The following is a 26,107-nucleotide window of genomic DNA, read 5'->3' as shown; positions in this document are numbered from 1 at the left end:
AATCCCCAGAGAAGGGAGGCTACTGGGAACACAAAAGGCCCTTGTGAAGGAAATCGAATCTTAATTTTGCCCCTCCTCCCTCTCGGTGGCATCCTCACAGCGAAAGGACTGGGAATCCAGACCGCTTCCCAAGCCCCCAGCCTCGGACCTAAACCAAGCCCCAGGCACCTTGATGCCAGGCGGATCCGCGCGGCCTCCCCGGGTAGTAGCCGAGCTGGGGGCGGGGCCGGGACACCAGGTGGCCCTCAGGAGCTCGGCCTGCAGCTGGCTGTGCCCCTTCTGTCCCCTCCCTGCTCTAGCCTCAACTTGATAGCAGGTCCCGATAAATACAGGGTATGTTTCAATAAATAAAGATGCTATTTCCTCCTACAAATAACGGAGCGGAGTCCAAGCACCTGAAAAAGAAAGAGAATTCTGACCTCTTGTAATCCGCTGTGGGATCTAAAAGAAATCTCTGCCGCTGGAAGTATAAATTAGTGCATTCTTTCCAGGATGCGGTTTGGCAGGATGAATTAAAATCCTTATGAACGGGCTTCCCTGGTGGTGCAGTGGTTAAGAATCCGCCTGCCAATGCAGGGGACATGAGTTCGAGCCCTGTTCAGGGAAGAGCCCACATGCCGCGGAGCAACTAAGCCCCTGGGCCACATCTACTGAGCCTGCACTCTAGAGCCCGTGTGCCACAACTACTGAGGCTGCGCTCTAGAGCCAGCAAGCCAGAACTACTGAAGTCCGCGCACCTAGAGCCCGTGCTCCGCAACAAAAGAAGCCACCGCAATGAGAAGCCCACACACGGCAAAGAAGAGTAGCCCCTGCTCACCACAAGGAGACCCACACAGCAACAAAGACCCAACGCAGCCAAAAATAAATACATAAAATAAATATATTTTAAAAAATCCTTAAGAACATCATAAGCTTTTGAATTCATAATTTCTTTCTAGGATCTAAAGAAAATAAACAGCAAAAAGGATTTATATGCAAGGTTCATAGATGTGTTGTTTATGATAGCAAAAAATATTAGAAAAAAAGATTAAAAAGATGTGTATCAGAAAGTCAACAGTGATAACTTCTAGGGAGCAATTTACAGACAACTTATTTTCTTTAGGTTTCTGTAATTACACATTTCCCCCAATAGGCATTTAGAACTTATGTGGTCACAAAGAACCCAAACTTCTTTTACAAAGCATGAACATGAAGAGAAAGAAAGAAAGCTTTATTAATTGCTTTATCAATCTTACATGATGGGACCTCACCTGATTCAAACAGAAACTGGAAAATCATTTGGCAAAATAAGGGATTCCCCCCTGCCAAATATTGTTTCAAACCATGATGTAGTTATGGGTTACAGTCCAGTTGATAATATCCTGTATATTTCCATTTTTCCCCTCTTTCAGCTATAAGGTGTGATTCAGGTTCAGAAGCTACCAACATGTGATCTGTAAATAATCTAATGTTCACCAGACGCAGTTGTAATTTTCCAGCCTGTGGTTTCCACATGCCATGTGGATTTCACCAAAAACTCGCATTTACTTGGGGCGGGGCCAGAAGACTTGCGAAGAGCTAACAAAAGCTGCAAGGTTTTTGGGCAGAGCCCTGGCAAAGCAAGGCTGCTGGTGAGTAACCCCAAGAAGTGTGCATCACCTCTGCCCTCCCCATCCTCCCCTTTCCAAATACTCTCCCTCTAAAGAGCCACATGCAACCTTCCAGTTTAAACATTTTAATTATAAAGTTACAAAACATCATGGTTCTTTATACACATTTTGCATGAAAATAATGTAATAAAATGCAAAGCCATGTATATACACATCTTCAGCTATCTTTCCATACTCATTACCTTTTGGTGACTCAAACCAGAAACCATTTTTTATTTAAATCTCAAGAAAAAACTTTAGGCATATAAACAGCCCAAAATATTAAAAGAAAAAGCAGAGGGGTCAGTGTTAGGATATTTTTGTGCTTGGATACTTCAAAACAGCTTTGTTTCCAAAACTCTTATTTTGGTCAGCCTGAATGAAAAGGTGCTTTGGAAATAAAAACTGAGTCTCCAGGGTAAACTGAGGCATGCACTCAGGAGTGTGTGTGTGGATGGGAGTGAAGCGTGGATCACAGAGGGCATGTCCTTCCAGTGCCAGTGATATCTCGGTATCATAAAGCAGGTCCAGGTGTCCTTAGGGCGAGAATGGAGAATTCTCTGCAACAGAGGCCCATTCCAGCGGTCTCTTTGGCAGACACTCACTTAGTCATGAGGGTAATCTGGCTGGACTGCATGTCATTCTGCTAAAGGCCAGGCCCGGATTGGGCTGCCTGGGCTAGCATCCTCTTTATCCCCTCCCTGCTCCTTGTGTGTCCTCTCCAAAGCGGCCCACTCTGATGGGCACCCTGTTCCTTAGTCAAGGGAAACACAAGTAGCTGGGCTTCCCGCTAGCCCTCCAAGTAAACTCTGTGGTGGTCAGGCAGTGGGAGCCAATACCAACAACAGCTCCTCTGTCACCCATGTCCTTTTCAAGAAGGGGGAGGGCTGTCAAGGAGGAGTGGCAAGCGTCCAGGGTGTTGGGTGAGGGCCAAAGAAAAAGAACCTGTTGTTACACTCCTTACTCCCCCCACTGTTGCTGAGGGGCTTGTGAATGGAACGGCACTTCTGACTGCAGCCTGCTCTTCCAGGGGCCCAGACAGAGGGCAAAGAGCCAGCCACAGCAGGGCAGGGATAAAGGGCTGTTCAGCTGAGCTACCGACAGATGACTGTCTGTTAGACTCGGGGCAGGTGGATGGATGGTCCTAGTGTCCTCAAGTCGCCCACCCTCCCGCACGTGCTCACATGTGCTCTGGAGCGCTCCCTTTCTCACTCTCCAGACCTCCAGTTAAAGGCCTCTCAGTTCTGGAAATCAGTCCTGAATGGGAAATTTAGATGCCCAGGAGTGGAAAGTGCTGATGATTTGCATATCTATCACCGGAGAGCCCTGAAAAGAGTAAAACGTGGTTTACAATAGGGGGAAGAAATACATAGCATGTTTCTCAGTTCAAGAGAGGAAAAGTCTTTGCTTGACCAGAGATGGGACTCTTTCCAAGCTCTCTGAACTGACTGTAGTTTTCTCCTGAAATTCAAGTCTCTAAGACAAAAAACAAAAGCAAATTATAGCCTTCAGGAACCCTCAGAAACATTTCCACAAACTAGTCCATGATTATTTTTGTAGGCGCATAGAAAATATAGAATTTGTGTAGAGGGAAATTAGAAAGGAATGTTCTTTGTCTCTGATAGGAAAAGCACACACATGGGCAAGTGTCCACAGGCTCTTTTCAGAAACTTTGTAAGATGACAGTCCTCAGAAGACAACAGTGAGGTAGCTTAGAGTTTTCAAAAAGGGTCTTCTTAAGATAAATGCTCCTTATACAGTTCTCCCTGGGGCATTGCTGTTACAGGGATTGTGGTCACCACCTGATTTTGAAACACAAATCTTTTGATTCTTTCAAACACCCAGAGGAAGATAAGTAGGATACTGACATACTGGATCCAAGCAAACTTTATCATTTCCCAGAATCCTGGTAGATAAGTACAAACAGTTAAGGAATCACAGATGACATTTTCTAAGGAAATGTCAAACCAAAGGGTTAGTTTAGACAGAAAATGGCAAAAATGTTTCAAATACCCTTAAGATAAAAGAGATAATAAAAGATTATTAAGATATAAATATGGATGATTCTGATCTAGAAGAATTGCTCAAGAAGAAATATGAACAGGAAATGAATATTTTTTCCTGTATGAACTGCAGACAGACAGTCATTTGCATGGGGCTACAAATGCGGCAATTTCCAGTCTGAGGCTTCCCACACCTGTCCCTTCCTGGGACAACTGAGGAATCCTTTCCTTTTTTGAAACCCAGCTACTGTTGGCCCTTTAACAGAAAGGATATGAGATGACTTCCATGGGGTATCGGATGACAGCATTAATCACAAATGGAGCTTCTGCAGCCCTTCCGACCAGCCAGATGGGGTTGGGGTCAGTCAGGATGGTGGTGACTGCAACACAATGGGGAGTTAATCCATGAATGCTCTCTTCAGCAATAAAATATTGAGGGCTATAAAAATACTCTGACCTCTCAGGCAAATTCTGCACCTCAGAACTCATACCAAAAAAATAATTCCAAAGGAAAGAGAAGCTGAATGTTCAAAGTTGCTCACATATTATTGTTAAAATAAGTTAAAAACTTGGAAACAGTCTATGTGTTCTACAATTGTTGAATGGCTAAGCAAAAGAACACTATGCTACCTCTGAAAAGAAAACCAATTAGAACTTTGTAGCAGTGTGGGAAAATATTTATATTACAAAGTACAGAAGATAAGTTAGATCATAAAGTGTCTCTAAACTATGATAGGAGTTGGGACTTCCCTCGTGGTCCAGTGGGGAGGACTCCGTGCTCCCAATGCAGGGGGCCTGGGTTAGATCCCTGGTCGGGGAACTCGATCCCACATGCATGCCGCAACTAAGAAGTCCGCGTGCTGCAACTAAAAAAAAAAAAAAAAAAAGATCCTGCATGCAGCAACTAAGACCCAGTGCAGCCAAAATAAATAAATAATAAACTATGATAGAAGCTGTATAAAAAAATCTACACATGTACAAAGACTGGAAGGAATTAAGAAAAGTTGATTTGCAGATAAATGTTTTTGTGTTCTAAAATTCTTTATTTTTGGAATAACGTTGCTAGGGTATTACATAAAATCAGAAAGAAATACTAGAACTGCAGTCTCCTAACTTGTTAAATGTCTGTGTATAGTATCTATGATGTCTGGTTGCCAAGTAATGCTTTAGATGCCTTTAGAGAAAACCTCAGACCACCAACCAGCCAGATGTGCTGAGTCAAGCACACACTCAGGGATGGCCTGAGAGCCCACCTCTTGAAAGGGATGGATACCCTCTGCCTTCCAGCTAGAACCTTGGGTGCTTTCTCCTACTGCAGCTGCTGACATGGGGTGAGTCATGCACAGTCCTTATTTCCATCTGAAAACTATGGACAGCAACTTGTCTTTGGCTTCTTTTACAGGTATGGTGTGGGGAGGAACTCACATATATATATATATATAAACCCATCAAGTCAGCGGTGGGATACATATGGCAGTTAATTGGCACTAACCTGCCGGACCATAGGAGCAGTGGAGGGGACGGTTAGTGTGTGAGTCTTTAGATCAGGAGAAAAAGGACAAACCCTGAGCAACCTGTTCACCTTCCATAACTGAGCATTCACCGTTTTGTTTTTAATAAATTTATTTATTTATTTATTTATGGCTGCATTGGGTCTTCATTGCTGTGCATGGGCTCTCTCTAGTTGCAGCGAGCAGGGGATATTCTCCGTTGTGGTGTGCGGGCTTCTCCTTGTGGTGGCTTCTCTTGTTGCAGAGCACGGGCTCCAGGCGCAAGAGCTTCAGTACTTGTGGCACACGGGCTCAGTAGTTGTGGCTCGCGGGCTCTAGAGAGCAGGCTCAGTAGTGAGATGCAGCATGTGGGATCTTCCCAGACCAGGGCTCAAACCCATATCCCCTGCATTTGCAGGCGGATTCTTAACCACTGCACCACCAGGGAAGTCCCAAGCATTCACTGGTTTTGATACTTTCATATGATGTGGGCTCTAATTCTGTTTCTCTCCAATAACCCCATTAACCTGCAAAGTCCTTGAGAAGCAGCTGAATGAACTCTCCACATGACTCACCGTTCCTTTCCTGATAGGCAGCAACAATGTGGGTGAGGTCGTAGTCATGGGCAAAAGGGCTGGTCCCGTTGATTACAGACACCTGGGATTCGACAGGAGGATGTGATGTGAGCACCCAAGCGGCTTCCCCTCTTGTTTTTCTACCCTCCTGCCCACCCAGGCTGACCTCAGAGACAGCCCTCTTGTGCTTGGTGGCCCATTCCAGTATTGATACTCTTTTCTTCAAGGACGAATGAACTCCTCTGCAACAATTTAAGTCATTTACTCTCAGTCTTTCTTTTTGCAGGGATGGAAACAAGGGGTCGATATCCACCTTTTATACCTTTTACACGTTAAAAGCTATTTATAAAATACCTCTTTCTATTCCAATGGGAGAAATGATTAATTTTTTTAAGAGACCACATTTTCAACTCCTTTGTCTTTTTCTTGCTCTTGCCTGGATTCTCTCTAATTGATCTCTCTGAAATACAGAGATGGAAATAGGATAAAGCACAAACAGTAAGCACATAATCCTTTGAAGAAAAGAAAGATCTGCCCTCTAATATCATATTCCTGTTGACATAATGTAATATATAAACCTTCAAATAAAAAGTGCTACATTAAGTTTATATCTTATAGTCTCCTCCTTTTTAAAAAACGTATGTTGGGACTTCCTTGGTGGCGTAGTGGTTAAGAATCCACCTGCCAGTGCAGGGGACATGGGTTCGAGCCCTGGTCCAGGAAGATCCCACACACCGTGGAGCAACTAAGCCTGTGTGCCACAACTACTGAGCCTGCACTCTAGAGCCCGTGAGCCACAACTACTGAAGCCTGCGTGCCTGGAGTCCGTGCTCCGCAACAAGAGAAGCCACAGCAATGAGAAGTCCACGCACCGCAACGAAGAGTAGCCCCCGCTCGCCGCAACTAGAGAAAGCCCGCGCGCAGCAACAAAGACCCAAAGCAGCCAAAAATAAATTAATTAAAACAAAACAAAATGTATGTTTATTATAGCTAGGTGACCACGAATCCCAATTTATCTGGAACAGTCCTGGTTTATGCCTATAATAAACGGTAACATCTCATATTCATTTTCTAAAGTAGCCCAGCCAGGGACTTCCCTGGTGGTCCAGTGGTTAAGACTCCGTGCTCCCAATGCAGGGGGCCTGGGTTCTGGTCAGGGAACTAGATCCCGCATGCTGCAACTAAAAAAAAGATCCCACATACCACACCAAAGATCCCACACGTGGCAACAAAGATCCCTCGTGCTGCAACTAAGACCCGGTGCAGCCAAATAAATAAATATTAAAAAAAAAAAAAAAGTAGCCCAGTCCAACTTATACGGGCCTCTCTGTGATAATGTAAAGGTTAGTAAAAAGTGATCAGATGCATGAGTTCTGGCCTCAGAGAGACAATTCATGGCTCCGTTACTTTCAAGCTGTGGGGCTTTGGGAAAATTAATCAATCCCTGTAAGCTCCGGTTTCCTCATGTGTGAGATGAGAGTTCATTCTCACATCAACTCTGAGTGCTTACAATGCGGCAGGCACTGTTTCAAGCGCTGGGGTGAGAGAAGACAGAAGACGGCAGTGCTTTTACCGCTGAGGGAGATGGCAAATGAATGAATTGAAAACCTCTCTTTAATATTTCAGGTGGAGGTAAGAGGAGTAAACCTGGGTGAAGAATGATGGAGGGACAGGTAAATGTTCTTTAGAAGGAGTGTCAGGGAAGGACTGTGCTCAGGAGCTTTGAACAGGGACCAGAATGGAGCAACAGGATAAGCAACCTAGAAGGGAGCATAGGGGGACAATGACAGGACAAGCAGCTGGAGAGCAGGGAAGTTGCAAGAGAAGGCATCGTGTGAGGTTGCTGTAATGATTAAATGAGATAGCACATTTAAACCTCTTAACTCAGGCTGGCATGTTATATGCTTAACAAATGGTGGTTAGTATTCTTTTTCTTTTCTTCTTCTTTTTTTAAAATAAATAAATTTATTTATTTATTTAGGCTGCATTGGGTCTTCATTGCTGCGCACGGGCTTTCTCTAGTTGCCATGAGCAGGGGCTACTCTTCGTTGCGGTGTGCACGCTTCTCACTGCGCTGGCTTCTCTTGTTGTGGAGCGTGGGCTTCAGTAGCTGTGGCACTCAGGCTCAGTAGTTGTGGCATGTGGGCTCTAGAGAGCAGGCTCAGTAGTTGTGGTGCACGGGCTTAGTTGCTTTGCAGCATGTGGGATCTTCCTGGACCAGGGCTCGAACCCATGTCCCCTGCATTGGCAGGTGGATTCTTAACCACTGCCCCACCAGGGAAGTCCCAGTATTCTCTTTCAAATGTTTTACATGAACTGAAAAAGATCACCTGAAATAAATACACCGTGTGTGTGTGCCCACATGTGCGTGCACCCAAAAACTATAAGCAATTCAATTCTTAAAGACAAAGACATATTCTTTTCCTCTCTTTTTACATGTAAATACAGGGGTATCTGTCTCCACATTTTGAAAGAACTCATGGAAAGAATTCCTCAGAAATCCTTTCCTATGCTATCCACAAAGACATGCTATTTCCAACGTTCCTTTCTCCCTCTTCAAAGAATTTGTCAAACAGTAACATACAGGGACTTCCCTGGCGGTCCAGTGGTTAAGACGTCACGCTTCCAATGCAGGGGACATGGGTTCGATCCCTGGTCCAGGAACTAAGATCCCACATGCCGCGTAGTGCGGCCAAAAAAACCCCCAACACACATACACACACACACAAACAGTAACATACAGAAAGAAAAGAGATGGATCGTAAGCAATATCCTTACATTGTACCGAACATCTAGGCCACCATAGCTTAGGGGCTGCTTCTGCTGCAGCCTCAGGTCTCCGTTCACATATAATTGGGACCCCGGAACAGCGAAGGAGGATTGGAAGAACGCCATGCTCTGCATTATGAATGTCGACATCCTCTGAAATCATTAGAAGGAGAGACGGTATCAATTTCGGTCAGATCCAAGGGGTTCTGGGTTCTAAGTGTCACTTGTCTGTGGTTGAAGCCTAGCCATCCCTCCTATGCCTCACTCAGCCATGCAGGAAGCACTCTGCCCAGAACCCTCTGACCTATTAATAGCTCATGTAAATTAATGTGACCTCAATGAAAAACATTCAAATTTAACTTCTGCAGTTAAATCCCAAACGACACCTCTGAAAAGAGTCTTCTGCAGTGTGGGTTTTTCCAGACATCAGAAAGGGGGCTCTGTTCTATTGAAAGACAAAAGGGAGAGGACTCACGTGCAGTTGGTAGGAGAAAGTCAAGATGAGCTGCACGCCAAGAACGTGCTCCGTGGACTGCAGGGGAAGCTCCAGTTTAAAATGTAACATGTCCATTTTCCCATCCTGGTTCCTGTCTTCTTCTCTAGTCTAGGAAAGCCAAAAGAGGCCAGTGACCCCGCTCCTTAATAAGTCTGGGAGGAATCCATCTCACTGTTGGACATACACAGTGACTCATAGTTCTGCCACACAGAGGCATTATCTCCCTCACCGAAAGAAAGGAGAAAAAGGGACTTCCCTGGTGGCGCAGTGGTTGAAAATCCACCTGCCAACGCAGGGGACACGGGTTCAAGCCCTGGACCGGGAAGATCCCACATGCCGCGGAGCAACTAAGCCCGTGCACCACAACTACTGAGACTGCGTTCTTGAGTCCGCGAGCCACAACTACTGAGTCCGCGTGCCTAGAGCCCGTGCTCTGCAACAAAGAGAAGCCACCGCAATAAGAAGCCCGCACACCACAACAAAGAGTAGCCCCCGCTCACCGCAACTAGAGAAAGCCCGCGCACAGCAATGAAGACCCAACGCAGCCAATAAATAAATTTATTTTTTTAAAAAAAAGAAAGAAAAGAGAAAAATACATAGGTATAAGTGGATCAATTGTGGTGAAAGAGACACATGTGCATGGCCTCTAAACTGCATACTGGGGCTTCTCAAATATTCTAGGGCCAAACTGAACAAGATCTGGAAGTGGCAGTAACAACAGTGTAAACATCTGGATGCATTGTTCTTTTTCAGTTGCCTCATTTGATTTTTTGGTTTTATTGCTGGTGTTTTCTTTCCTTTTTAGAAACATGCCTGAGTTTGTGTGGAACATTTAAATAGCATATCAAAACAGACTTCTACTTCTCTAGAAGTCAACTTTTTAAAACAGAAAAGAAAGAATCCTAATCATTATGCATTCCCCAAACAGACTCAGCAGAAAAACACCAAGCTCTATTTATATATTCTTTAACCACAGTGCTTTGATTCAGATTCTCAGTGTTGGACTGATGTCAGGGCTTTATAGCCTAGTGCATCTTTTAGTACCAATGAATACAATGAAAAAGAAAACGAAGTAAAATCAGTGAGGGGTTAAAACTACACAGGTATTTTATAAATTATGGCCATGAAAGTAGGGAAGGGACCTCCCTGGTGGTCCAGTGGTTAAGAATCCGCCTTCCAAGGCAGGGGACGTGTGTTCGATCCCTGGTTGGGAAACTAAGCTCCCCCATGCCGTGGGGCAACTAAGTCCTCAGGCTGCAACTCCTGAGCCCACACGCCACAACTAGAGAGAAGCCCCAGTGCCACAACTAAGACCCGATGCAGCCAAAAATAAGTAAATACTAAAAAAAAAAAAAAAAAGTAGGGAAAACAGAGATCCAAGAAGGGAAAAAGACAAATCACAGATCCTAAAAAAACACCAGAATCCAGTCTCACCTCATAGTGACCCTAAAATGACTAGCAGGAAAGACTCACTGAAATGTGATCACTGGTGACATGATTCTTTGCCATAACTCAAGATTTTGTTACTACAACTGATCCTTTTCCACTGTACGTTCCCAGAAGGATTCTGCTATGGGGTATCAGCATTCCCATCTGAATTCCCCATCAACTGATTCATTTGGTTTTCCACCATACCTTTATGTGGAGGAAGAGATTCTTTGTTCTTTTTCAGGCTAGTAAGGTCGTTTGAGATGGAGATATCTCAGTTTTCAAAACCTTTCAATCATTTCTTTCCTTCTAGACAATAATGTCCTTATCCTAGGCCTTGTTGTAGAGAAACCTACCCTCTCTGTTCTGTTGGATACTATTTTCTCTGTCCTGTTACATCAGCTTTGCTGGTGTAGGCGAGGGATATCTGTTACCAGGGCTGACGATCAGGTTACCCAGGCAATTATGTATTAGCAATTATGAGTAGGATGGAAAAGAGTCTGTGAATTCACAGGCTTGTCTTCCTGTGAATTTTTTTTCAGTTGGTATCTGGGAAGATCTGGAAGACAAAGTCAGGTTAACTCTCCAGTGGATCCATGGCTTTTCTGGATCTTTAGGGTTGGATAGGAAGACAAAGATCAACAACTTGCAAGAGAGGAGAGTGACCAGGAGGGAAATGCCAGAAGAATCCAGACTCTAACACAGTCTGAGAGGGAGAGAAACACGTTTCATTTGACCTTTACAATAAGGCGAAGGTAAGCAGAGCAAGTACTATCCCCATTGTATATATGAGAAAACCAAGGCTCAGAGAGATTAAGGGATTTACGGAGTATGGCTACTATTGGTAAAGACAGGATATGAAACCACATCTCTGACTTCAAATCTGATCCTCTTTCCAGGACTGAAATGTCCAGACTTAAACTCAAGGAGAAGATGTCGATTAAGAAAGATCTTTTTGCAAGAAGCCAGCACACTTTTACGCCATCTTCACAGAGGACAGAGATACAGCACAGCACCATAATTGGTGTCTACCTGTTAAATCCATTCATTAACCTGTCAAATATTTTCTTTTCCTTTTTTTTTTTTTTTAACATTTAATTATTTGGCTGTGCCGGGTCTTAGTTGCGGCACGTGAGATCTTTTTTTAGTTGTGGCATGCGGGATCTAGTTCACTATCCAGGGATCGAACCCAGGCCCCCTGCACTGGGAACGTGGAGTCTTAACCACTGGACCACCAGGGAAGTTCCAACCTGTCAAATATTTTCTGAGAGCCTACTATGTACCAGGCATTGCTTCAGGTTCTGGGAATATAATGGCAAACAAAATGGACAAAGTCCCCACCCTAATGGAGCTTACATTCCCAGCCAGGGAGGCAGAAAGTAAATCAACAAACAGATATGTGCTAACAGGAAGTGCTAAGTGTCACAAAGAAAAATGAGAATGACCAGGATAGAACAAAAATTTTTATCCAAAGTATTCAGGAATACCTGACTCTCCCAAGAAGTCAGGTAAAGTGAGGTGATAAGACATATAAATGTCTTGGGGAAGGGTGATCCAAGCTAATAAAGCACACATACTCTGGGTGAAAGTGGGTCAGTGTTTAACGGAGTGAGATGAGGCCAGTGCAGTTGAGCAGAGTGCATGAGCTGGAGACAGTGGAAGATGAGGGCCCAGACAGGGCCATGGGGATGAGTGATGGTGCAAATGGTGCATCTCCCACAGAGGACCTGTCACCAAGTAAGACTCTCGCTCCCTTGGGGCTGGCAAGGTGGGTTACATCGCTGTGCTATCACTTGGACCACTGATGGAATCAATTACCTAATTCCATTTACTTCAAACCAAGCTTAACACAAAATGCAACAGCTACAAAGGCAGGTAGGTGTTCAATGAGCTAATACTTTTTTTTTTTTTTTTTTTTAGTTTCTGCTTTATAACAAAGTGAATCAGTCATACATATACATCTGTTCCCACATCCCTTCCCTCTTGCGCCTCCCTCCCTCCCACCCTCTCTATCCCACCCCTCCAGGCGGTCTCAAAGCACCGAGCTGATCTCCCTGTGCTATGCGGCTGCTTCCCACTAGCTATCTACCTTACGTTTGGTAGTGTATATATGTCCATGCCTCTCTCTCGCTTTGTCACAGCTTACCCTTCCCCCTCCCCATATCCTCAAGTCCATTCTCAAGTAGGTCTGTGTCTTTATTCCTGTTTTACCCCTAGGTTCTTCACGACATTTTTTTTCTTAAATTCCATATATATGGGCTTCCCTGGTGGCGCAGTGGTTGAGAGTCCGCCTGCCGATGCAGGGGACACGGGTTCGTGCCCCGATCCCGGAAGATCCCACATGCCGCGGAGCGGCTGGGCCCGCGAGCCATGGCCGCGGAGCCTGTGTGTCCGGAGCCTGTGCTCCGCAACGGGAGAGGCCACAGCAGTGAGAGGCCCGCGTACAGCAAAAAAAAAAAAAAAAAAAAAAAAAAAATTCCATATATATGTGTTAGCATACGGTATTTGTCTTTCTCTTTCTGACTTACTTCACTCTGTATGACAGACTCTAGGTCTATCCACCTCATTACAAATAGCTCAGTTTCATTTTTTTTTATGGCTGAGTAATATTCCATTGTATATATGTGCCACATCTTCTTTATCCATTCATCCGATGATGGACACTTAGGTTGTTTCCATCTCCGGGCTACTGTGAATAGAGCTGCAATGAACATTTTGGTACATGTCTCTTTTTGAATTATGGTTTTCTCAGGGTATATGCCTAGTAGTGGGATTGCTGGGTCATATGGTAGTTCTATTTTTAGTTTTCCAAGGAACCTCCATACTGTCCTCCACAGTGGCTGTACCAATTCACATTCCCACCAGCAGTGCAAGAGGGTTCCCTTTTCTCCACACCCTCTCCAGCATTTATTGTTTCTAGATTTCTTGATGATGGCCATTCTGACTGGTGTGAGATGATATCTCATTGTAGTTTTGATTTGCATTTCTCTAATGATTAATGATGTTGAGCATTCTTTCATGTGTTTGTTGGCAGTCTGTATATCTTCTTTGGAGAAATGCCTATTTAAGTCTTCTGCCCATTTTTGGATTGGGTTGTTTGTTTTTTTGCTATTGAGCTACATGAGCTGTTTATAAATTTTGGAGATTAATCCTTTGTCAGTTGCTTCATTTGCAAATATTTTCTCCCATTCTGAGGGTTGTCTTTTGGTCTCGTTTATGGTTTCCTTTGCTGTGCAAAAGCTTTGAAGTTTCATTAGGTCCCATTTGTTTATCTTTGTTTTTATTTCCATTTCTCTAGGAGGTGGGTCCAAAAGGATCTTGCTGTGATTTATGTCATAGAGTGTTCTGCCTATGTTTTCCTCTAAGAGTTTGATAGTTTCTGGCCTTACATTTAGGTCTTTAATCCACTTTGAGCTTATTTTTGTGTATGGTGTTAGGGAATGATCTAATCTCATACTTTTACATGTCCCTGTCCAGTTTTCCCAGCACCACTTATTGAAGAGGCTGTCCTTTCTCCACTGTACATTCCTGCCTCCTTTATCAAAGATAAGTTGACCATATGTACGTGGGTTTATCTCTGGGCTTTCTATCCTGTTCCATTGATCTATCTTTCTGTTTTTGTGCCAGTACCACATTGTCTTGATTACTGTAGCTTTGTAGTATAGTCTGAAGTCAGGGAGCCTGATTCCTCCAGCTCCGTTTTTCGTTCTCAAGATTGCTTTGGGTATTCGGGGTCTTTTGTTTTTCCAAACAAATTTTGAAATTTTTTGTTCTAGTTCTGTGAAAAATGCCAGTGGTAGTTTGATAGGGATTGCATTGAATCTGTAGATTGCTTTGGGTAGTAGAGTCATTTTCACAATATTGATTCTTCCAATCCAGGAGCATGGTATATCTCTCCATCTATTTGAGCTAATACTTTTTAAAAAACATTCTTTAAAAATTTATTTATTTATTTTTGGCTTTATTGGGTCTTTGTTGCTGCACATAGGCTTTCTCTAGTTGCAGCGAGCGGGGGCTACTCTTTGTTGTGGTCCGTGGGCTTCTCATTGCGGAATATGGGCTCTAGGCGTGCAGGCTTCAGTAGTTGTGGCGCACAGGCTTAGTTGCTCCGAGGCCTGTGGGATGTTCCTGGACCTGTGCTTGAACCCATTTCCCCTGCATTGGCAGGTGGATTCTTAACCACTGCGCCACCAGGGAAGTCCCCTCAATGAGCTAATACTTCTTTAACACAAGTTCAGGATTAGTAACCAAAATCCAGTGGGTGTGTCTGGCTAAGAGAATTCATAAATCACACCATCACCTTATTTCTATAAGGTATATGTGCAATTTGGAGCAATTTTTATATCCACGGTTCATCCTGTCTCGTCCGTCTGCATACCCCAGGAGAGAAGTATTATTACTAGTAATAATTAGCAATAAATAATTAGAGAGGTAGGTACTGTCATCCTCTTTATATAATTACATTGAGGCCAAGAGAGGGTATGGAACCCGATGATAGAACTGGGGCTAGAACTTAGGTTTACTGACTCCTGATTCTATAATAGCCCATAAGAACCCTAATTTCAAAGATTTCTGGAGTTAAAACAGGTAATCCTTTACAGATATGTGTGAAATCAATACTAACATACTAGATAGGATAAATACAGGCATTGTTGGATTTAGTCAATGCCCATCAGTCCACCTGTATCAATCAGGGTCCAATCAGGAAGGAAGAATGAAAATAAACAGTTATTTTAACAGGGGAATGTAGTATAGGGGATAATTAATAACACAGGCATTAGTGGACTAAAAACGCAAACAGGGAACACTTTTTGCAGGATAACTACCTAGGGCCGGAGAAGAAAAGGAAGAGGCTGGCGTTACCTCAAGGGGCTGGGACTCAGACCTCAAAAAGGGAGTGCTGTCAGCTGGTACTGGTACCTTTGAAGCTTGGATGAAGAATCCATGAGGGAGTCTATAAGGCAGGAGGAAAGATGTACTCCTTGCTGTTTGCATCACCCCAGCAATGGTTCTTTACCCAGGTTGCAATTTCTGGTTTTCTGCCACTCCCAGAACAAGGTTCACCATGCCCCCTACTGGCAGAATCTAACAGGGAGCCAGTAGGCAGAGGAAAGGAGAGGATAGGAGGGTAGGTTTGGAGCTGAGACAAGACCTAATAACCAGCACAGCACCTGACAGTAAGAGTAGCTGTAAATTTAACTAGTGCTATTGTTTCCACAGTGCCTTGACTTGCAACATTTTTCTCATCAGGGATTCTACAGTATGTGATAGTTTGCTGGAATTTTATTTGGCTCCTGTTTGTTTTCATATCTTTTATTCTTTAGAGTCATACTCTTTTTTTTCTTTTTCTTTTTTTGCTGTGCCACGTGGCTTGCAGGGTATTAGTTCCCTGACCAGGAATCAAACCCAGCGCCCGGCAGTGAAAGCACAGAGTCCTAACCACTGGACCACCAGGGAATTCCCTAGAGTCATATTCTTTTACTGAAGGTTAATTTCCTAGTTTATACCAGTGTCCACTTTACCATATACTTGTCATCATTGGGGTGTCCCATTTTTTCTTTTTAAGCTGATAGTGCTCTTTGACACCAGTCTTTGGGTCTCCAGCAAAGTAGGAACTACTACTCCATGTCTACTAGACATATAACATCCTTGCTACCTCTATTTCAATTAATCTAAGATATCATTAATTATAAAATGTACCAATATTTTATATACCAGTAAGAAAGCAAAAATATTTCCAATTAAACTATGACACAGGGGCTTCCCTGGTGGTGCAGTGGTTGGGAGTCTGCCTGCTAATGCAGGGGACGCGGGTTCGAGCCCTGGTCTGGGAGGATCCCGCATGCCGTGGAGCGGCTAGGCCCGTGAGCCACAACTGCTGAGCCTGCGCATCTGGAGCCTGTGCTCCGCAACGGGAGTGGCCGCGATAGTGAGAGTCCCGCGCACCGCGATGAAGAGTGGCCCCCGCTTGCCACAACTAGAGAAAGCCCTCGCACAGAAACGAAGACCCAACACAGCAAAAATAAGTAAATTCATAAACTCCTACCCCCAACATCTTTAAAAAAAAACTATGACACAATGCTTTCTAATCACTAAGGGTATTTATCTTATACTTATTGAAAGAGCTTTCAGATTTAGGCATATTAATATCAGATATCCTATTTATGTACATAGAAAAATATATGTAAAATAAGTTGATCCAGGGATTCTTAAAACTTCTTTACATCATAATTCTTTGAATCATTTTTTGACTCAGTATTATCCATACTTTTCTATGCAAGTTTGTCCTTTGTGCCATGAAGCACACTGGTGCTTTTTTACAGCATTTAAAAAACATTCACGGGGGTTTCCCTGGTGGCGCAGTGGTTGAGAGTCCGCCTGCCGATGCAGGGGACATGGGTTCATGCCCCGGTCCGGGAGGATCCCACATGACGCGGAGCGGCTGGGCCCGTGAGCCATGGCCGCTGAGCCTGCGTGTCCGGAGCCTGTGCTCCGCAACGGGAGAGGCCACAACAGTGAGAGGCCCGCATACAGGAAAAAAAAAAAAAGAAAAATTCACGGGTCTTCCCTGATGGCGCAGTGGTTGAGAGTCCGTCTGCCGATGCAGGGGATGCGGGATCATGCCCCGGTCCGGGAGGATCCCACATGCCGCGGAGCGGCTGGGCCCATGAGCCATGGCCACTGAGCCTGTGTGTCCGGAGCCTGTGCTCTGCAACGGAAGAGGCCACAACAGTGAGAGGCCCGCGTACCACTAAAAAAAAACAACATTCACAAAGGGAACTAAAATTCACTGGTCTGGGTCCATAAGCAGGCTTTAAAATTCTGTGGAGTTATCCTACTATTAAGTGCCTCTTGAACCTTCCCTTAGCTGCTTATCACTTGGTTCTTAGGTTTAAAATGTTTTATTATTGTCTCTGGGGTTTTCTTTCAAGTTGCTGATGTCCCTTCTGCAAGTTTTGGTGCTGGTACTTCTGAGTTTCCATACGTAGGCAATGAGGACTCGCCAAGCCTGTCTTCTGGCCAACAGCTATTTTAAGATACCACCGACAGGCAGACACACTCTGACTTCGGAGATGTGAAAAAACATGTCTCGGACACACAGTACTCTCCGCTCATCCTCCTGCATCCTCTTGTAGTCTTCAGCCCCCATATTCTCTGGGTCATACATGCTTAAAGAACCAAGTCAGGCTCATTGAGGAAAAATGTCACTCTGTGCTCTTTTTCCTCTTTTATTAGAAACAAGAAACTTGACTTTTAAAGCATTAAAAGCATAGGGATGAGCTTTCCTGGTGGCGCAGTGGTTGAGAGTCCGCCTGCCGACGCAGGGGATACGGGTTCGTGCCCCGGTCCGGGAAGATCCCACATGCCGCGGAGCGGCTGGGCCCGTGAGCCATGGCCGCTGGGCCTGCGCGTCCGGAGCCTGTGCTCTGCAATGGGAGAGGCCACAACAGTGAGAGGCCCGCATAACGCAAAAAATAAATAAATAAAAGCATAGGGACTTTAGAGACGCTGTCCAAGGTGAGCTGACCAAAGCAGAAACAAAGCCGTTTCTGACTTCTAAGGCATTTTCCCAAATTAGCACCCGCAAAGCCACCTCCAAGCATTTGGTCAAACTTTGACCTAAAACCACTGCTCCCTTGGCTCTCTGGGCAGTTTCTTGGACAGGTCGTAGTCAGTCTAGCTTTATGTTCAGAATTAGAAGAGTATTTTGCTGCACTAGGGTTAAGAGTATAAGATACAAAACAAGAAACCTTGGAGACTTCCCTGGTGGTCCAGTGGGTAAGACTCTGCGCTCCCAGTGCAGGGGGCCAGGGTTTGATCCCTGGTGGGGGAACTTGATCCTGCATGCATGCCTCAACTAAAAAAAAAGATCCTGTGTGTCACAACTAAGACCCGGAGCAGCCTAAATAAATAAAAATAAATCTTAAAGAAACAAAACAAAAAAACGCCAAGAAACCCTTGAGCTGTAGTCTTGACTGTTCAGCTGAGAGCTAGAAATTGTCACTTAGCTCTGAGTCTCGTTCTCTTCATATGTAAAATGGGGGTATAACCTCTACCTCACAAGGTTACTGTGAGGTTTAAAGAGATAATATATGTAAAATATCAATGGCTAGGGCTTCCCTTGTGGCGCAGTGGTTGAGAGTCCGCCTGCCGATGCAGGGGACACGGGTTCGTGCCCTGGTCCGGGAAGATCCCACATGCCGCAGAGCGGCTGGGCCTGTGGGCCATGGCCGCTGAGCCTGCACGTCCAGAGCCCGTGCTCCGCAATGGGAGAGGCCACAACAGTGAGAGGCCCACGTACCGCAAAAAAAAAAAAAAAAAAAAAAAAGGAAAAAAAAATCAATGGTTAACACTTTTCTAAGTGATTGTTAAAGGCCAAGTATCACATAGAGGAATTTAAATGTATTATCTAATGATAAAATGCTTAGCATATGCCAGAGGCATGGTAAATCAACAGCAATTTCAATTTTATTCATTTATTTGGCCGTGCTGTGGGGCTTGTGGAATCTTAGTTCCCAGACCAGGGATCGAAGTCGGATCCTAGTCAGTGAAAGCGCCAAGTCCTAACCTGGAAATTCCCAATAGCAAATTTTCCTTTTTTTTTTTTGGCAGTATGCGGGCCTCTCACTGTTGTGGCCTCTCCCGTTGCGGAGCACAGGCTCCGGACACGCAGGCTCAGCGGCCATGGCCCACGGGCCCAGCTGCTCCGCAGCATGTGGGATCTTCCCGGACCAGGGCACGAACCCGTGTCCCCTGCATTGGCAGGCGGACTCTCAACCACTGCGCCACCAGGGAAGCCCCAACAGCAATTTTTATTACTACGGCTTGTAAGCATATCACCAGGATATCACCAACCTGCTTTTAAAAAAATTTAGACATAATTCACATACCATAAAATTCACCCTTTTGCTACAATTCAGTAGATTTTAGTATATTCACAAAGTTGTGTGACTATCACCAATGATTCCAATTTCAAAACATTTTCATCAGCCCCAAAAGAAACCACATACCCATCCCCATTAGCAGTCACTACCCATCTCTCCTCTCCACCAATTAATTCCCCAAATTACTGGAATCCCTAAACTACCTTCTGTCTCTACAGATTTGTCTATTCTGGACATTTCATCTAAATGAAATCATACAACATGTGCTGTTTTGTGGTTGGATCCTTTTACTTAGCAAAAAGTTTCATCCATGTTGTAGCACATAACATGACTCCATTCCTTTTTGTGGTTGGGTAATATTCTATTGTATGGATATAACATATTTTGTTATCCATTCACTCATTGATGGATGTTTGGTTGTTTGGACTTGTTTTTTGAATTGTTATTGCTCTTATGAATGAGGCTGCTATGAACATTTGTGCACAAGTTTCTGTGTAGACATGTGTCCTCAATTTTCTGGGGTACACATATGCCTAGGAGTAGGGATGCTGGGACACATGATAACTCTATGTTTTTTTTTTTTTGGAAAGAAAATCACTTTATTCTAATTAATTCACAAACAAAAGCTTGTTTAAGAGGCCACACAAACATCCGTCCAGCCCCAAACTCAATACCATCTCATGAGCTTCTACATGGTGAGAATACCCTCTTCCACTGCAATTCTGAAGCACAAAAGCTATTAATGATCGAGGAGAGGTTTAACTGGTGGCTTCACACTTTATATCTTCACTATCAATTATATTTTTAATGCTAAATCAACGTGGTCATGAGAGATGATTTTTCATGTCTTCAGTTGGAACTTCTTGATTAAGCTAACCCGTTCGCCAATTTGCACTGTTTCAGCACCTCACTGAAACCTTCACAAAGCTTAAGGTCACCCTGGTTCAGTGCACACTCCAAAAACTATTTCACCTCAAAAAAGCATGGGCCATTCTGCTGCTGCTGTGCCGGCTGGGTTCCCTGAGGCTCCCGGTAAGTGACGTCAGGCCTTGAGGGCTCAGCATTACTTCCTCTACTGAAGCCACCAGGGAGGGCATGACCCAGAGTGTGGCCGATGGCAGAACTCACAGCCACGCCGGCTGCAGTGGTTGCCATCTGGGCCATCAGACCTGGCTGCCGGGGAGCAGCAGCAGGGGAGCCAGCAGCAGACGGTGGAGCCGCTGTTGGTGGCTGAGCTGCGGGCGCTGGCCTGGGCGCGGTTCTCATCTGAGGGGCCGGCGGGCCGGCGGGCCGGAGGGGCCACGCCAGAAGTGCGGCTTCAGCTTCCACGAGGAATCTTAAATGCGCGGCGAAGCGGGGACTAGAAGAGCGAGGTTAATTCTAAGTTCAACTTCTTGAGGAACTGCCAACTATTTTCCAAAGTAACTGTGGCATTTTATATACTTACCTGCTTTTAAATTTTTACTGTTTTTTTGGTTTGCTTTTGTTTTACACGGCGCTTTCTAAATTCTTCCTTTAAAAATTGTTGTCATTGTAATTTAAAAATCTTGGATATGTATTACATTCCCATGTTACAAAATTATAATGGTACAAAAGGCTATGTAGTGAAAAATTTCTCTCCCACCTTAACCTCAGCCACCTAGTTCCTTCCCCAGAGCAATCAATGTTGTCAGTTTCTTTTGAATTCTTCCAGAGATAGCTGAAGCATGCATGTATGTGTATGTAAATACACACATTCATATATTTTTTGGGTTTTTTTCCATTTTTATACACATAGAAGCATATTATATACAATTTTTGTTTCTTACACTTATCAATTTCTCTTGGAGGTAATTCCACATGAATAGATATAAATCCAACTTCATTAAAAAAAAAAAGCTATGTAACATTCCACCAGGTAGATGTAACGCAACTTTTTAAATGAGTCTTCTATTGCTACATAGGTTGTTTACCTTTTTTTAAAAAAGTTATTTATTTATTTTTCACTGCGCTGGGTCTTCGTTGCTGCGTGTGGGTTTTTCTCTAGTTGCGGCGAGCGGGGGTTACTCTTTGCTGTGGTGCCTGGGCTTCTCATTGCAGTGGCTTCTCTTGTTGCGGAGCACGGGCTCTGGGCGCGTGGGCTTCAGTAGCTGTGGCACTCGGGCTCAGTAGTTGTGGCTCGCGGGCTCTAGAGAGCAGGCTCAGTAGTTGTGGCACACGGGCTTAGTTGCTCCGCGGCATGTGGTATCTTCCCGGACCAGGGCTTGCACCCATGTCCCCTTCATTGGCAGGCGGATGCTTAACCACGGCACCACCAGGGAAGCCCTGTTTACCATCTTTTGATACTACAGACAATGCTGCAATGAGCAACTTTTTACATATGTCATTTCACATGTGTGCACAAACCTCAGGACACCTTACTAGAAGTAGAAGCAGGCACATGAATTGGTAATTTTGACATATATGGACAAACAAATATGGTCCTTAAAGAGGTTTTATCAATCTACGCTCCCACCAGAGATATACAGGAGTGTATGCACAATTCCCTACATCTTGCTCACCATGCTACGAAACTTCAATTTTTGCCTATTTGATAGATAAAAATGATACCTCAATTATTCTTAATTTGCATCTAATTACGAGTGCGATTTCATATGTTTAAGAGTTATGTGTTGAGAAATAGAATACTGCCTGCCATATCAGTAAACAAAGGATGTCACAGTCATTAGCAATTACACCCACGCTGATGGTGAGCTGGTGAGCCCTGAGGGAACTCAGGACAGAAACAAAGAATACCTGCCATCTAGCAGCCATCAGACTGCAGCCACTCCCCATGGTGCACCCTGAGGAAACCCAGGATGTGAAAACACAGGATACTGGCCCCAGACAGCTGAGGTGCACATCAAAGGAATGATTTCAGTGAGCCCAAACTCTAGCATCTTCCCATACATAGAAAAGCACTAAATTCCTTAACTTGAGATCTAGTTTTCTTTTACTAACAGTAATCTTTTGTTCCTACTACCTGCCCTTTGTTGCAAAACTCCTGTATATCCTACCTCACCTCCTTGGAGCAGTTTTCTCAGGGTTACTAGAGATGCTGCTTCCTAGGCTTGAAGTCCTCAGTATGTCTGCCTAATAAAACATAACTCTCAACGTTTAGGCTGTGCATATGTTTTTTTAGTTCACAGTGTGTTTTGTCTTCTATAAACTGTTCATATTCTTTGCCCATTTTTTTACTAGGTAGTTGGTTTTTTAATTATAGATCTGTAGGCACTTTATATTAGGAAAAATAGCCCTTTACAAGTGATACAAATAGTAAAACTTTTTTCCTTGTTGTCATTTGTGTTTTGGCTTTGCTTATGGTTTTCACCAGGCCAATGATTTTTTAAATTATATACTTGCATTTATCAAAAAAGTTTCTTTTATGCCTTCTAAATTTTACATCATACTCAGAGATTTAAAAGCTTTCACTCATTTGTTTCAGTACTTTTATGATTTCATATTTTAAATTTAATTTTGATCTATCTGGACTTTAATTCTGCTGTACAGTCTCTGAGGACTAGCTCCATCTTTACTCACTGATTTAAAATGCCACCTTTGTCATATTAGGGTCCATTTCCATACTTTTTATATAATTCCCCAAACCACACTACTTTACTTATTAGAGCTTTAAGGTATAGTTTAATATCTGGTAGACCTCTTTCCCTTGTATTGATATTATCCTTTTTCTCCTAGAATTTTTGCTTACTTTTTTTCTGTACTTCCTTTATATCATCTAACTATTTATTTGTATCTCATGATTTCAAACTATTCTCAAACCCAGAGCTCAGCCAGCAAGGAAGCAAATAATTTACTGAGAAAGACTGTAGATGACAAGCTCATAAATTACTTAGAGACAGAGGCTTAGAATGGGGAGAAAAAAAAGACTAAGAAAAAGGAGCTTTGGCTTTATGTTTTACAGTGTAAAACTGCCCAGTATTAAAGAGGATTGATAGCTCTGGACACCATAAAAACAACAGGTAGTCTTGGCTTCACAAAATCGCAACACACACACACACCAGAAGTAGGGGGTTGGTGGACAGTGCTCTCAAGGGAGTCGTTTCTGGTTACAGAGATAAGAGGCTAACTAGCAATCCAACTGGGAAGCCAACCCAGTTCATGGTGGATGAACAAGTGAAAAGAACACATGAATGAAACCTAATGCTGTATCCTTGTTTTCATGATTATTTTAAGTTTTCATGATTATTTCTTAGACTCAAGTAACCAGAAAGTATGATAGATAGGAATATACAAATGTAAAGAAAAAATTTCTAGCAAAAATTTAAAAGACAAGGAATGCTAACCTGAAGTAAAACTAACAAGTTAATTTTTTGTGTGTTTGTAATACGAACAACAACAACAACCTTTGTTTCCACTCTTGGAAAGGAAACACAGGTGGAACAGAAGTACAGTGGGTTTACAGGGAAAAGGAAGCGTACCTCGATGCTGGCCTCTCACCCGCAGTCGCCCTTCCCCAGAGGCATTATAATCTCAAATAAGAATAAAAATGGGCAACTTGTCACGATTAGGGAGGAGCTGTGGAAAGAAATGCGTCTCTGCTCCACTTCTATTTTTAAATAAATTCAAAAGACCTGATCATTTAAAGAATCAAAGTGTTCAACAATGTTACAAAAACCTGCAGGCTTCCACCCACAGGGCAATTAATTTTGCCTCATTTACCTTTATTACCTTATTTAGAAATGTATCTCCATGTCTTGACACAACCTTGGCATTGGCTGGCACTTCTCAACTTCCATTTCAGGCATCCTCTATTGTCTTCCCGCAAGGAGGGATGATTTAGTTTTCTTTCCCCCTCCCTTCCAGCCAGCACCGCCGCCTTCCCAACCCCCCAGTAGCGTTAAAGTCTTATTTTGGTTAGTCAACATTCAGTGTTCACCAAATTATGATTATGTAAATCCTATTCATAACTCTGATTGCTTTTCCTTACTTTTTATTTTTCTGGAGTTAATAATTATTTTATTTGCTTGCTTAGTTTTCTATGTATTTACACAATTTCAACAAACAGCTTCTATTCCAATTCCTCACAATTTGATGTTTAAAGGTGTATGACTTATTCAAAATCTTGTTCACTGCAGTATTCTAATAGTGAAAAAGTAAAAGCAAATCAAAAATCCACCAACAGGCAACTGGTAAATCCACTGCAGTTTTCCATGTCATGAAATACTTTGCAGACCTTAAAATGAAGGTTAATTAACAAGTATTGATACATGTACCAAACTGAGCCTTTAATTTTACGTCATTATACGTACCTGTAACTCTTTAATATTTTACAATGAGCATGCATTTTTATAGTCAGAAAAAAAAGGAAATTTAAAGTAATCATAAAAAGTAATCGGAATCATATTTTGTTTGCGGTTATTCATATGACCAATCAGATTTAAAAATTTTTGTCATTTTGTTTAGTTGCTGGGCAAAAAGTCAATTTTTTTTTCCGCTACACAAATTTGACTGTAGGCCAATCATCTCAGAGATGTCTAAAGAGATTCAACTTTGGAAGAAGGAAATCCAGAATTTTCCTACTTCTAAAGGAAAATGTTTTCAGAAAATGAGGGTAAAGGGGGTGATTGTATAGGAAGCCCTCACTTATCTTGAACCAGATACTAGATTACAGACAGTAAAATGCTTCATTTTCATCCCAGACAGCGGCAGGATGGAGCGGCATCTAAGGAGGCGAGCCCAGGGAGGCGGGCCTGGGCCAGAAGCACAGTCTGCGGAGGTTGCTTAACCAACCAGCACGTTGGGTTCCGCGTGTCAGTCTGCCTAAAAATGCCTGCCCTTTCCGTTCCTACCGAGTGCTGATGCACGACTGTAGCTGCACGACGGGGTAATTAACTAGAACAGCACTCGGCCTGCACGACTCATAAGGCAACTTTCGCGACCACCCTTCCATTAGGAAGGGGCAGGCCCACGGAAATGACGGGGTCGGCCACAGGTTGCCCCCAGGTTTCTAGCCTCTGTATAGGACACAGACGCTGACAGCTGTAGCTAACTTCATTGCGGTGGTGGACGGCTTGGAGAAGTCGAATGAAATAACAAATTTGCTCCCCAGGAAATTAAACATAAGCTCGGGTCAGTGAACTTGTGCACAGAACTTCCCGTGGGTTCGTGACTCCCTCAGACCCAAGCCGGGCTCCCCCGGACACAGGGGCCGGGGCTCCGGCCGCGGCGCTCCCTCCCACCCCTTCCCCCATCCCCACCGCAGCCCAGTACCGGCGGGCGGCTGGGCCCAGGCGGGAACCACGCACCGAAACGAGCGGGACGCGCAGGTGATCTCCCTGCAGCCGGTTGAAGGCGGGAAACGTGCTCCAGGCTAGGAACCCACCGTGCTCGGGTCCTAGCAAGGCCACGAGCAGCACCTGGTGCTGGAAGCGCACGGTCGGCTGCTCCTCATAGCTGCTCCGTTTCAGCCAAAACCCTGAGGTAAAGAGGGCGGGAGGCGGAGGGGCCGAGGTCAGGGAGGCCGGCGCGGTTGCCGCGGAGAGCCGCGTCGCGCACCGGCTCGGGGGCAGGCTCACCGTGGCTCCGGAAGGCCACCAGCAGCGGCGGGATGTACGTGAGCGCGGCGGACAGCATCAGGAACAGCGCGGCCTTAGAGCAGAGCCCCGCGCGGTAGCCCCGCTCCACTGGGTGAGAGAAGAGCTCGTAGAGCACCATGAAGGCAGCGGTGAATCGGGCCAAGAGCTCGGGATTCCTCGGCGGTTCCAGCGATTCGACAAACTTTGGCTTCTCCTGGTTGCCATAGCCTTGGTCTCCACGGCAACCGACGGGGCAGGGAAAGGAACCAATAGCAAGGA

At 44.2% G+C, this 26,107-nt stretch overlaps 2 protein-coding genes across 4 annotated transcripts; both read right to left on the bottom strand.

Moving 5' to 3' along the window:
* Window positions 1-1,685: 1,685 nt before the first annotated feature.
* Window positions 1,686-26,107, bottom strand: TMEM231 (transmembrane protein 231). 3 transcript variants are annotated; one of them, XM_082607571.1, is made up of 7 exons: window positions 25,829-26,107; window positions 25,559-25,728; window positions 8,941-9,069; window positions 8,475-8,618; window positions 5,697-5,778; window positions 3,895-4,011; window positions 1,686-3,534 (listed from the first exon to the last, which is right to left on the bottom strand). In XM_082607571.1, coding segments are annotated over exons 1-7 (783 nt in total). In that variant the 5' UTR covers window positions 25,968-26,107; the 3' UTR covers window positions 1,686-3,532. The 3 variants fall into 3 exon arrangements, with proteins under 3 accessions (XP_082463697.1, XP_082463698.1, XP_082463699.1); XM_082607572.1 differs by lacking the exon at window positions 8,941-9,069; XM_082607573.1 differs by lacking the exons at window positions 1,686-3,534; window positions 3,895-4,011; window positions 5,697-5,778 and adding an exon at window positions 5,785-6,156.
* Window positions 19,553-20,632, bottom strand: LOC309795322 (coiled-coil-helix-coiled-coil-helix domain-containing protein 2-like). The gene has a single exon (XM_082607574.1). The coding sequence runs from the start codon at window positions 20,538-20,540 to the stop codon at window positions 20,238-20,240; it is 303 nt and encodes a 100-aa protein (XP_082463700.1). The 5' UTR covers window positions 20,541-20,632; the 3' UTR covers window positions 19,553-20,237.

Source organism: Mesoplodon mirus, assembly GCF_964341445.2.
Source record: "Mesoplodon mirus genome assembly, chromosome: 19".
NCBI lineage: Eukaryota > Metazoa > Chordata > Mammalia > Artiodactyla > Ziphiidae > Mesoplodon > Mesoplodon mirus.
This window is presented reverse-complemented; position numbering and strand designations above follow the sequence as displayed.